We start from the raw sequence: 12,639 nt of genomic DNA, 5'->3' as shown, positions 1-12,639 counted from the left end.
AGTCATACGTGCTCGCAATGAGAAACTTGTACAACATCTTTTGTCCTACCAGCCGGTGGCAGCCGGGCCTCAAGGGAATCTACTGGCTATTAAGGTACTCCTTTTAATAGAGCACCGGAGCAAAGCATTAACACTTGGTGAAAACATGTGATCCTCATATCACAACCTTCCCCTCCGGTTGTCCCAATTTCTGTCACTTTGGGGCCTCGGGTTCCGGACAGCAATATGTGCAAACAACTTGTAGATACAATCTAAGCAATAATTATAGAGCTTAAATCTAAGATCATGCCACTCGGGCCCTAGTGACAAGCATTAAGCATAACAAGATTGCAGCAACAATAACTTCACAAACTTTATAGATAGACTAATCATAATGTATCATCCATCGGATCCCAACAAACACAACACCGATTACATCAGATGGATCTCAATCATGTAAGGCAGCTCATGAGATCATTGTATTGAAGTACATGGGAGAGAGAGTACCAACTAGCTACTGCTAGAACCCGTAGTCCATGGGGGAACTACTCACGGAGCATGATGGAGGCGGTGGCGTCGATGGAGATGGCTTCCGGGGGCACTTCCCCGTCCCGGCAGGGTGCCGGAACAGAGATTCTGTCCCCCGAATTGGAGTTTCGTGATGGCGGCGGCGCCCCTGGAGTCTTTCTGGAGTTTCGTCGATTCGTCTCGCGTTTTTAGGTCGAAAGGACTTATATAGGCGAAGAGGCGGCGCAGGAGGGGCACCAGGGCGCCCTCCCCATAGGCCGGCGCGGCCAGGGGCCTGCCCGCGCGGCCCTATGGCGTGGGGGCCCCAAGCCTCCCCTCTGACTCCCCTTCGGTGTTCTGGTCCGTCTCGGTGAATTATGATGTTTGGTCTTCGTTTCGTCGAATTCCGAGAATATTGCCCGAACAGCCTTTCTGAAACCAAAAACAGCAGAAAACAGGAACTGGCACTTCGGCATCTTGTTAATAGGTTAGTTCCGGAAAACGCATAAAAACATTATAAAGTGTGAGCAAAACATGTAGGTATTGTCATAAAACAAGCATGGAACATCAGAAATTATAGATACGTTGGAGACGTATCAACATCCTTGTCGTAATCTAGCTCGAGTGGTTGGATGGGGAATTTGTCCTTCTTCTTCATGGTCGCCGCACGTGTAGGGTATCACTAAAATCTTTGTTGGGAAATGATAACCCAAATTTATAGTTCAACACGATATGAGATGTAGAATACCAATAAGATTTTAACAATTGAGACGTCACTCTCAACCGCACCTGTGTATCAATATTCATAAAAGCAAAGGTTGTGAAGTGCAATAGTTTGTAACAAAGTAGTAACAATTAAAGACAACAGTGGCTGATTTCCAATATTCACATGAAAGTTTATAGATGAAACTTTAGGTAATTGAAAGCATAGGCATGTGGTGATAAATGGGCATTGCATGGATGATATCATGCATACAATAATGCAACAATACTTCGCTTTAACTTAGGTGCATGGATGCGTGCGTTGACAAACTATGCGATGGCGGCGATGATCGTCCCACCTCTCGTTGTCAAAACCCCATCCGCAGTCTGTCAGACGTTATTGTCGGATGCCAACAAAAGTCTCTCCCGTGCGCAATCCCTCGTGGCTCGGGGGTCACTTCATGCCACCCCAAGATGGAAGGTGTGGCCTCGACATCAAAGCTACCCTTATGAACCTACAATAACCAAATGTTGGTTTTTACAACTTCAAAGTAGAATGTGCTACATGAAAACATGTCGGTAACATGAAGCGTTACAGACTTCGATGATGAGAAGTCACTTTCTTTGTAGGTGTTGAATTTTTCAAGCACCAATCCATAGAAGGACCAAAAGAAATTTGTTCCTTAAGCAGCATTTCAGCCACTTCCACTGCATGATGTTCAGAGATTTTTTTTATCTTATACCTTCTTTTGCAATAGATGCTACTTAGTAGCCACCAGAATAGTCTTCAAACTGAAAATGCAAGTTCAGCCATAGCTTGGCATCGAAGTGTAAATTCAACAGATGAATAAGCCAATACATCCAAAGTGTACCTATTAAACATTAGAGCTTCATCTCTTGATGATGATTTTAAGTGTAAATTCAACAGATGAATAAGCCAATACATCCAAAGTGTACCTATTAAACATTAGAGCTTCATCTCTTGATGATGATTTTAAGTGTAAATTCAACAGATGAATAAGCCAATACATCCAAAGCGTATCTATTAAACATGAGAGCTTCATCTCTTGATGATGATTTTAAGTGTAAATTCAACAGATGAATAAGCCAATACATCCAAAGTGTACCTACTAAACATCGGAGCTTCATCTCTTGATGATGATTTTAACAAATTAGCATCAAACTTGTTGAGCGTCTTAGGACCAACTTTCATTTAATAATAGTATAGATTTCAACTTCTGTTAACCGCACCACTCCAATTTTGTGAAATTCATCATCTTGTCAATTTTTTTTGAGTTGTAGATTCATCTCGCCGTTATGCACAACTTTCATGTTTTTTAAGGTCATAGCCTGTTGTGGTTATGGTCTGTTTCTTTTTCCATAGATTTTTTTTATCTAGGAGACTAGGAGACGGTCAGATTTTCTAGACTGGCCTTTTCGTCTGGTTGTGGAACGAGAATTCGAAGGGGAAATTTCAGGTAAGTGCTAATTAGACAGGGCCTGATCCCGACATCAGCCAATTTCGTTTTTCCAATGGGCCGAAATCAACCGAAACGAGTAAAGCAAAAGAAGCCCAGAACCATACGAAGCCCAGCAAAGGTTATATCAATCTGGTGCGCCTATCGTAACACGAACGGCTGAGATCCGGGCTCCAGCCCGAAACCCTAGCCCCCCACGCGGGGCCAGTCCCTTATAAGAAGTTCCCCTCTCCCATCGCCCCCAAACCCTACTCTCTAGCCCTCGCGCCGCCGCCTCCTCCTGCACCACCAGCGCCCAGCCGTCGCCGCCGCCGGAGAAGAGGAGGGAGCAGCAGCCGCCGCCATGGGTCGCGTCCGCACCAAGACGGTGAAGAAGACCTCGAGGCAGGTCATCGAGAAGTACTACTCTCGCATGACCCTCGACTTCCACACCAACAAGAAGGTCCTCGAGGAGGTCTCCATCCTCCAGTCCAAGCGCCTCCGCAACAAGGTGGCCGGCTTCACCACCCACCTGATGCGCCGCATCCAGCGCGGCCCCGTCCGCGGCATCTCCCTCAAGCTGCAGGAGGAGGAGCGCGAGCGCCGCATGGACTTCGTCCCGGAGAAGTCCGCCCTCGAGGTCGACGAGATCCGCGTCGACAAGGAGACCATGGAGATGCTCGCCTTCCTCGGCATGGGCGACCTCCCCGGCGTCGACCGTGCCCCCGAGGTCACCTCCTCCGCCCCCGCCTTCCGCCAGCCCTTCAACGGGCCCCGCGGCGGCAACCGCGCCTAGGTTCCTCGTCACATCGTCGTCCTCTCATCGCGACTCCCTAGTTACCCTACCATGTTTTCTATATTTTAGATCTGCGGTCCGTTATGTGGCAAGTATGATTTTGAACTCAATGCTTTAAATTCGAGGTGTTTTGATCTGAGTATGGTGGACATGTGATCTGTTTATCGCACTGTTAAGAAATCTTAAGTGATTCCATATATTACTGTTAGTCTTGATGTTTCTGTTCTATTATTTTGTTTTACAGTTGTTACTTGATTCTAATATATGAGTTGTCTATTGGAGATAACTGTACTGTGGCGTGTAGACTTTCGAAAATGTATATCTAGGTTGTAAATTTCAACGATGTTAACTGATATAATACCGAGAACTGAAGATAGCATATGATTGATACTTCTGACTCCCAACTATACGTTTAGTAACTTGAGTTATTCTGTTTGGTTTGTTAACTATACCCCTGTCTCTGGTTTTCGACTTTGGTTGGTAGTTTATTATTAAGCTTATTGCTTGTGATTCTAATATGAGTAGTGATGTGGTAGTTATCTCGTGTTCTCATGTTGCTTAGGTACTCTTTCTGGATAATTTTCTCTATCTAGGTTGTTAATTAGAAAGGATTCTACATGATTGATACTGAGAACTCCATATGGCACATTGCATTTAGCTATGTATTTTTACTTTGGTACTGGGAAGGGGAATGTGTTGCACATGTTTCCTAACTATGTTTGTACTGCCGAGTTGATATGTTTCACCCTGAAACAGTGTTAGTACGTTCTCGGATTGTTGCTGACTTGTGTGACATAGTGTTTCTAGTTTGCACTTGCTGGGCCAATTTTAGTTTTGTGTTGTCCAGCCTAAACATTTAGCCTTTGCTTTTAGAATTGCCTTCCTTTGCATTAGGGTGCTTGTTCTGCTTTCTGGTAGAACTGAAACCATAAAAACCTACAAACAGCGCGGTGCTTGGTTAATCTCTTACATCTGGAGACTACTATACAAATGTTACTTTGGGGTTAGTGTCTAAATGGAATCTTGAGTTAGTGGTTGTGTAGTGTTTGTGGAACCATTTTCACTTGCAAGTCCATGTAAAACTTGACAGCTTGGCTGGAGTTCCTGTGTTGCTAGCTTATCTTTTGGCTGGTCTAAATTAAGTTGTACTTCCCTCGGTGATGTTCTTATTTATGCACAGTTGGTGCAGTTCCTTCCTTGTTTCCTTTTGGAGAGTTATGTCAGGCGTAGGTCATTGGCTGTATAGTCTGGCTTCTTCCATGATGCTTTGTTGTTATGGATCCGTTTTGTGAATGAGATTTGAACGGTAAACCTGAAATAACATTAGTCGTTTGTCCAGCAGCATGGTCTAACTTTGTATTACCTCTTCCTGTGTCTATTGGGTTTGCATTCATCTTTGCTGTGTGATCTACATGTTCGTTTTGTCTGCACGTTTGCTCCAGTTATCCCTTTCCATCATTAGGAAAGCAAGAGCAAACCTCCATATTTCAGTCTGTCACCTGACTTGGCTTTCAGCCTTAATCTTTAATCGTTAGGTTTTCAGAAAACACCACCGCATTGCTGATTGGCCATATCATCTCCACACCCACATCATCCTGCTCACATCGCCGCCTGCGTAATGCTGAATTCAGCATTGGTTTCAGGCATGATCACGCATACCTGAGGGTGTCTCTGAACTCTGAATACGACGACACGACTAGGTGAACCAGTGATGAATTCAGCATCGGCTTCAGGCATGAGAGCCTCTCCAGTCGGCAAGAGCGCTGGATTGGTCGTTTGGGGGACGTTCGGACCAAATTTGCGTTCGGAGGAGGTCCCTTTCCAAGCCATGTCCTTTTAACGACCTCCAAACAAAAAACAACTGTAAAAGTCGTGTACGGGGACTGGAACGTTTTTGGGCCGGCGTCTCCAAAGAGATCCAAATCTCTTTGGGGATGCTCTCAAGCACGAGAATCTGTCGAAAACGGTATCTGGTGAGGCTGCCCTGCCCTGGTTGCTCCTGTTTCCATCACGGATCTGAGCTGTGCAAATTGTGTGCTTTCTTCGTTAGAGATTATAAGGTTGAGGGCTAGTTTGCTAAAACTAAAAGGTCTATTCATGAGACAAGAGAGAAAAAAGAATTTGCATTAGGGGAGAGAATCCATTCCTTTCTATAGTGCTTATAGATTTTTGGCATTTGTTTCAGAATATAAGATTGTAGTTTAGCTTTTTTTCAATTACCCCCTCCCCGTTCAACTCCCAAATCGTCCAGCTCTCAAAATTGTTATGGTAAGTTAGGAAGATATGGATTTCCCAAATTTTACGTTGATCTCAAATCGTTCAGCTAGAGATCTTGTGTAAAAAATACTCTTGCGCTAATTTCCGTGCTAAAAAACAATAGACACTATAGAATGGAACAAAGAGAGTAATAAATAATATAAGCATTATAGTGCTTAACTATGAAAAAAAAGCTCCCTGGCCTGAGGGAGTAAAATGTGTGGTGGTAGAAGCGCAAGACACCTGTGGTGGTAGAATGCATAAGAGAAGAGAGTGAAAAAGAGAACTTTGTATTAGTGAAGAGAAAACAATAATAAATACGGAGTAGGAGTATAAGCATTATAACGCTTAACAATTTTAAAAAGGGGAGTGCTGGGCGTCCCCCGGGGGATTAGAAATCTAATCCCCCGGGTCCCCAACCATCCGATCAACAGATCTGGAACGTTTCCGGCTGTTAGATCAAACCAGCCAGCTCTCTCTCCCGCTTTTGCTACCATGATGTACCAAAGTAGCAAAAAACGGTTCAATTGTAGCAAACTCTATTTTCACCTAAAATCCCACTTTTGCTTCCATAAAAGCACCATCATAGCAAAAGTAGCCCAATTGTAGCAAAAAAAGGTTCACACCTAAAAAAACATAGAACTCGCCGGAGACCACGTAGCAAAAACGTTACACTATTGTAGCAAAAATAATCTGCCAATGTAGCAAAAGCGACCTCATCGGAGACATCGCTGGTGACGTTGCCGGAGACCTCGCCGAAAAAACTCGTCGGAGAATGGATAGCAAAAAATATATGCTATAGTAGCAAAAATATATAAATATTGTAGCAACCATTTTTTTGCTATTGTAGCAAACTGTAGCATTGGATTTTAGTGGTGGCACAAGATTATTGTAGCAACAAAATTATATTATTATCGCAAAACCACAGAATGATTATAGCAAAAAAAATATATAGGTATGTAGCAAAGGGGCGGGGCAGCACGAGGCAGCAGAGGAGAAGCGGCGGGGCAGCGGAGGAGCAGCAGATGTCCATGGTCCGCGACCCCTGCTGCTACTCCCCGCCGGTAGCCGGAGCTCGGACTCACCGCGTGGCAAAAAAAACACAAAAAGAATCCAGCAGCGAGCGGTCGGGAAGGAGCAGGAGTGGCCGGGGATCAACGGTGAGCGGACGGGGAGGAGCATAGAGCGGCCGGGAGGAGTGGAACGGCCGGAGAAAGCTGCCGCGCGCGTTGCCGCCCACCAAGCCCGCGACCACAGAGGCCGCTCGACTACTGCGGAGGAAACAGCCCTTGCCGTTGGGTCTTTCGCCGAGGAAAGCCGCCTCGACCTTGAGGAAGAAGGGCGCTCCGACGAGTGGCGGAGGAAGGAGCTCCGGCGGGCGGCGGGGGAAGGAGCTCTGGACGGCGACGGGGGAGAGGCTCTGTTCGCCGGCGGGGATAAGGGGGCGGCAACAAAAATGGGGATCTCGGGCGGCTCAGGCGAGAGAGCCAGGATTTGTGGATCGAAGAGAAAGGACGCGTGCGTCACGGGTGGGGTCCACATGGAAACGCGTCGTTTGGACGAGGCGGAGGATCGTGAGTTTGATCCCTCGGGGGAACGTCAGTGTTTCCTAAAAAGCTTAGGCCTTGTTTACTCCTGGGGTATTTTCATCCCCTAGGGGTTTGGGGATGGGAGGGGATTTGGTGAAAACCCCCCTTTTACCCAATCCCCATTTTCCCCCTAATTTCCCCGCATTTCCCCACACCCTTTCCCACAACCTCTAGTTACTTTGTTTTGGGGATGGGAGGAGATATGAGAGGTATGCGATGGGATAACTAAAAACACAATCTTTGCACCACACAAACATGATAATGGACAACCACTAAATTAGAAACTCAATCTTTGATTGTGTAATGCACAACCAGTTCCACTAAGTATTAGGTATAATTTTAAACGGCATTACACATACACTATTTAACATGAACTCAGTGTAATACAATTTTCTCGAACAGGAACACAGATGCAACAACTTGACAAATAAGTAACCTGGATAGCCATCAATATCAATATCATTTAGCTCTGATGAGTCATCGGAGCTGCAGTCCATGGCAGACCTGGACAAAACAGAAATTTTCAGAGACAAGACATCGCTAGAATAAAACACAGCAAGACATCTGATCAGAAAAACTTCCATGACAATAATTTGTAGTGCATGACAGAGACGTGGGCGCAATGCTATATTGTTCATACATAGATACAAACAAGTGGTCAGTTCATCATATTTTCACAAGTCACAGGGAGCCAAGGTGCAGGTATCTATAAAAAAAAATATGACATAAACATGTATATATCAGTAGAGATCCTCAAAATCACCAGCATTGGACATTCGTTAAGCATAACAGTTCATTATATTTTCATCAGATTTTCGTTGCTGCACAAAATTAGTAAGTAGTAGTTAGTTATAGAACCTTCCAGGAGCAAGTTTTTTTAGACATAAATGAATATAACAGGTTTTGGTTTTGTAGGTTCCATAAACTACAACTGAAAAGCAGTACAAAATAAACAAACTGAATCATTTGAATAAAGGACAGTACTGACGATTTGATCATGCAACTTATGAAAAAAGATTAATAAAAATTCGAAGCATGTGTACATAGTGGTAAATCCACAAGACACCTACTCTTAAGAATAGGCTAAAATTAAGGTTTACTCCAAACATGTGGCTTATAAATAGCCAGGTAGCCTCAGACCATGTTTTAGCATCTGTACAGACTTATGATCCACAAGTTACACTGTAAATACGTATTGTTTCCATTCAACTATTAGTTATCTACAAAACTAAAACAGTTTCAGGCATGACCCAAGTTCTAAGAGAAGTAGATTAGCAACAATTTCAGGCCACGACTGTACTGCGGGCCTCCCTGATAATGGCGATGGCAACATTCAAATTTCACAAACGAATTGACAGCCTGACAAACAAAGACCTTCTCATTCAGTTTTAATGGTGATGGACAGTTTAATTCTGCAATCATATTATGGAAGGATCTGAAAATGCAACAATTTAATGAAAGAAAAACACACCATAATTTCTTATCGCTGCTAATTGCAAAAAGGAAGAATAACTTTCAGTTAACGAAATATTATAGAACTAACAGTACTAGTCTAATCAAAATTCTGCAACAACCAATTTACATATAGTTATTTGCAAGCATGTATAAAAATGTGGGGATCCTAGTTCTCACATTAGATAAGAATTAGCATATCAGAAGGTGAATCATAGTATGATGGAAATATATCACTCGAAAATTCCAAACTTGGTTCAAAATTCAGGCCGGGAACACTATCACAAGATAAATGACCTCAGTTTAATATTGTTTTAGACGAGGAAGAGGCAAATTAAGAAGCAAGCAGGCATCACACCATGAAGGCCATGGAGTTAAGCCTGGCCATGCAGATCCAAATGTCCTATTCCCGCGTGGTGAGCACCAGCCTCGGCGCCGTCATGCTCCGGTACAGCTCCTGGAGCCTCGTCAGGAGGAGGATGATGCGCCGGCACGGGACGAAGAGGAGGGTCAGCGGGATGATCCAGATGCCGGAGCTCCGTCGTGGACGGCAGCAACACCAAGAAACCCTAGCTAGGGAGGAGGGGAAAAGGGGAGGAGGCGCAAGCTCACCGGAAAACTGTCGCCGGAGTAGGAACTCGTCATCGCCGTTGTGGTTTGCTCGTTCAGTCACCGCCGTCTCCTTCCCCGCCGCCGTCGGCTCCGATCGCCGCCGTCGCCTCGTCTCTCCCTTTCCTTCCAGGACCAAATACACGGGGGTAGGGTCGTGGGTGAGAATACCCGAGGAGGAGGCTTACCAGGCCGGGAAGATCGGGGATGGGCCGGGAATTCCCCAAACATACCAGAGAAGTAAACGGGCTATCGGGGAAATTTCGGGATTTGCTCGTGGGCCAGTATTTTCCCCTCCCAAACCCAAATATACCAGAGAAGTAAACAAGGCCTTAGGGAGTAGAATGGTGTGGTTGTAGAGGGGATTTGGCTTTCCGGGCGTCTTTGGCAATGCGCTGACACAAGCAATTGTGCACGTGCGGTAGCCTGGATCAGGTCACCCCCTCCTTCCAGGCTTACAGCCAGCCATCGGTGATCTCGTCGGGCCACGCCCTGCCGGATAGGGTTGCAAATATGGACATCCGATGCCCACAGAACGTAGTCACTTAGTGCAAATTGTATTAGAAGCATCAATCTCTGCTAATGAACAAGCTGGATAAGTAAATGCGGGCCGCTTTGCAACCCTATTGTCGGACATGTACTCGTGTCTTTGGGTCTTGGCAGTAAAGGACATACGATGAGAGAAGACCGTAGAGGCTGTCAATGTGTATCAGAATGCACAAAGAAAATGTAAAAGCTGCAACTATAAAAACACTAAAATGTAAAAGCTGCAACAAGAAAATGCATATAGTGGCAACCAGAGAACAATAAATGGTGCACTTGCGTAAATCTCATATGCATCTCATGTCTATGTTTGTGCATTTGTGTTTTGCACTGTGTTTATGATGCTATGTATGTATGCTTGTAGATTGCGTCTGTGACAGCTGCAACCGTTGTGACTGTGAAGATTGCAACTCCTCCCTTTGATAAAGGCAAGTGACACACACCTAAAGTTCCAGTTTTAATTCTTGCACTGTAGTATTTTTATAGTAGACGTGTCTAAGATTTATGCTTTTTGCCTGCTAGTAAATCCTAGTATTTTAGCTACACCACTCCTAGACTCCCTTAGCCGCCACTAAATTTAGTTGTTACCTGCTATGCCATGAAAAATGTTTTGATAGAGGTTAAGGAAAAAACAACTAAGTTCAATGAATTACCTGGGTGAATGGTGGAGTTATGGAGAGGGTGGCTGTATCAGAGGCAAGACCCTCGTGCTAGTGCACACTTGCAGAAAGTCACCCATGCTTAAAGAGATTGTAGACAAATCTTACTCATTAGCTTCCCGTACAACCACATGCTACTATGGTTCTGGCTTGACAAAGTATGTTGTATGAACCCGGATCCTAGGGGCCAGGTGGTGGTAGAGGTAGATACTGTAGTGGAACGGGGCTCTTAGGGAATGGTTCGGGTGATTACACACAGAAGGTCTCGGCCACGGTCTACACCTGTCCTTGAGCAAATTGTGCATCGAGGTAGAAGGATTGACCTGGCCATGTGGGTAAAGGTGTACAACCTCTCGAGAGTGTAAAATCTAAGTACTTAGCCGTGTCCCCGGTTATGGACAATTTGAGCGAACTGACAAGTCACTTGTTCGAAGATTTCCTCATCCTAATTTCTTAAATAAAATTTGGTGGGTGAACAAGGGTAGGAAGGTACATTGGGGCTTTACCAATGCTATTGTTAATTGGTACATTGGGTTTTACCAGTGTTACTGTTAATTAGATTGAAAGAAAATGTTTTGATGAACGATAGGGAAAAATTTGCTTTATGCAAAATGAACCTGAGCTCTACCAGCCAGATGTGCACGTAGGTGTAGGATGCCTTTTAAGTCTACAAAAGTGTCCTTGCCAATACAATTCCAAATGTATTGATTCATTCGGGCTGCAACGTTTGATGTTGCAGGTATCCCTAGTTGCTGAAGAAGATGTTAGGATCACGAGTCTTTGCCCAACATGTCTGCATGTGGCATCCGTGAAGGAAGTGGACTCCATGCTATTTGCTTTCCGTTTGATGTTGAACTCTGATTTATGTTTATGCTAGCCCTTGAGCTATGCAAGTTGTATCAAACTATTTTAGTTTCTGCTGGATCATTTGCTGTAATTGAGACCCTTGCTATTTGATAATTAATCTCAAACTGTGTGTACTAGCAGTTCGATCCGGGACTAGCACTAATGCACATGGACTTGCACTTTATTTAAAGTGAGGTCACTACATACTCTCTCTTCTGATGAAGACTATGTGGTGATCATTGAAATTTCTCAAGATTCTTCTAGCCTCCTCGTACGTGCTCCAGAGCTTTGATTTGTCTTCAGTTGTAGCACGAAGTGCCGTGGCAATAGAAGCACAGTCCACCTCCACGATGATTCTTTCGTGTCCCTAGGTTGCCAGGCGTGTGACAACCTGGAGGTCTGCCTTTGCTTCAGCCTCTTGCGTCTTCGCAGTCCCTTGCGATGATGCCGAGTCCACCTGTGCTGTCATCCTGCAGGAAGGAGCCGTTAGAGTTCACTTTGGTCCAACCAGGGTGTGGCTTGGTCCAAGCTGTAGGAGCTTTCTGCTGAGTCAGTGTTCCAGTACAAGTAGTAGTGGGCATGCTCCGCTTTCCTTTCTGGTCTTCCATGACATCAGACCGTGGAGTGGCATTGGTTAGGTAAGATCTAAGGAATGAGGTGGATTCAACGATCATCACCCTTCCGTCATTGTGGAGTATGTCGTTCCTTAGATGCCACGAGAGCCATATGATTAGCAGTGTTTTAGCTCTGGTATTGTCATCCAGCTATTTAAGGAGGAGTTGGAGCCAATTTTCTCCCGTGCTCCGAAACATTTTTTTCAGGAGGCAGGTTCCAGTGTTCCCTCATGGCATGACGAAGGGCAGCCTCTTTAGTGCAGGCAATTGTCGCATGATGAGCATCTTCAGTAGCTCTACCACATATGGAGCAAAGGCAGTTTAACTCAAGCATTCTCCTCCACTTGTTCTTATTCGTGGCGAGAGTGTCCGTGGCCACTCTCCAACTAAAGATACGAACCTTGGGCTGTACATTGGCCTTCCAGATGTTGTTCTAGATCGATCTGTCTCCATTTGGTGTGGTAGTGCAGCTGCCAATGTCCCGGTTTTGGTGCTTCATTTTCAGAGCAAGTTGGTATGCACTCTTAACTGTGAATAAGCCGCTCTTTTCAAAATTCCACGCGATACAAGCGCTCGTATCTTTTTGGGGAATCTCGATACGCAAGATGGCCTCTACATCATGCTCATGGA

General features: G+C 44.9%; 1 protein-coding gene and 1 long non-coding RNA gene across 2 annotated transcripts; one reads left to right on the top strand and one right to left on the bottom strand.

Annotated features, from left to right (window-relative positions):
- Positions 1–2,903: 2,903 nt before the first annotated feature.
- Positions 2,904–3,649, top strand: LOC127300848 (small ribosomal subunit protein eS17x). The gene has a single exon (XM_051331042.2). It carries the CDS (start codon positions 3,010–3,012, stop codon positions 3,439–3,441), a length of 432 nt encoding a protein of 143 aa, XP_051187002.1. The 5' UTR covers positions 2,904–3,009; the 3' UTR covers positions 3,442–3,649.
- Positions 3,650–7,563: 3,914 nt separating this feature from the next.
- On the bottom strand, positions 7,564–9,535 carry LOC127292519 (uncharacterized). The gene is made up of 2 exons (XR_007845200.2): positions 9,351–9,535; positions 7,564–7,790 (listed from the first exon to the last, which is right to left on the bottom strand). It is a non-coding gene; the product is annotated as an uncharacterized lncRNA (long non-coding RNA).
- Positions 9,536–12,639: the final 3,104 nt, after the last annotated feature.

Source organism: Lolium perenne, chromosome 1, assembly GCF_019359855.2.
Source record: "Lolium perenne isolate Kyuss_39 chromosome 1, Kyuss_2.0, whole genome shotgun sequence".
Lineage (NCBI taxonomy): Eukaryota > Viridiplantae > Streptophyta > Magnoliopsida > Poales > Poaceae > Lolium > Lolium perenne.
This window is presented reverse-complemented; position numbering and strand designations above follow the sequence as displayed.

Coding starts and splice junctions, on each gene's coding strand:
- LOC127300848 (XM_051331042.2), top strand. CDS start 3,010: ATGGGTCGCGTCCGCACCAAGACGGTGAAGAAGACCTCGAGGCAGGTC.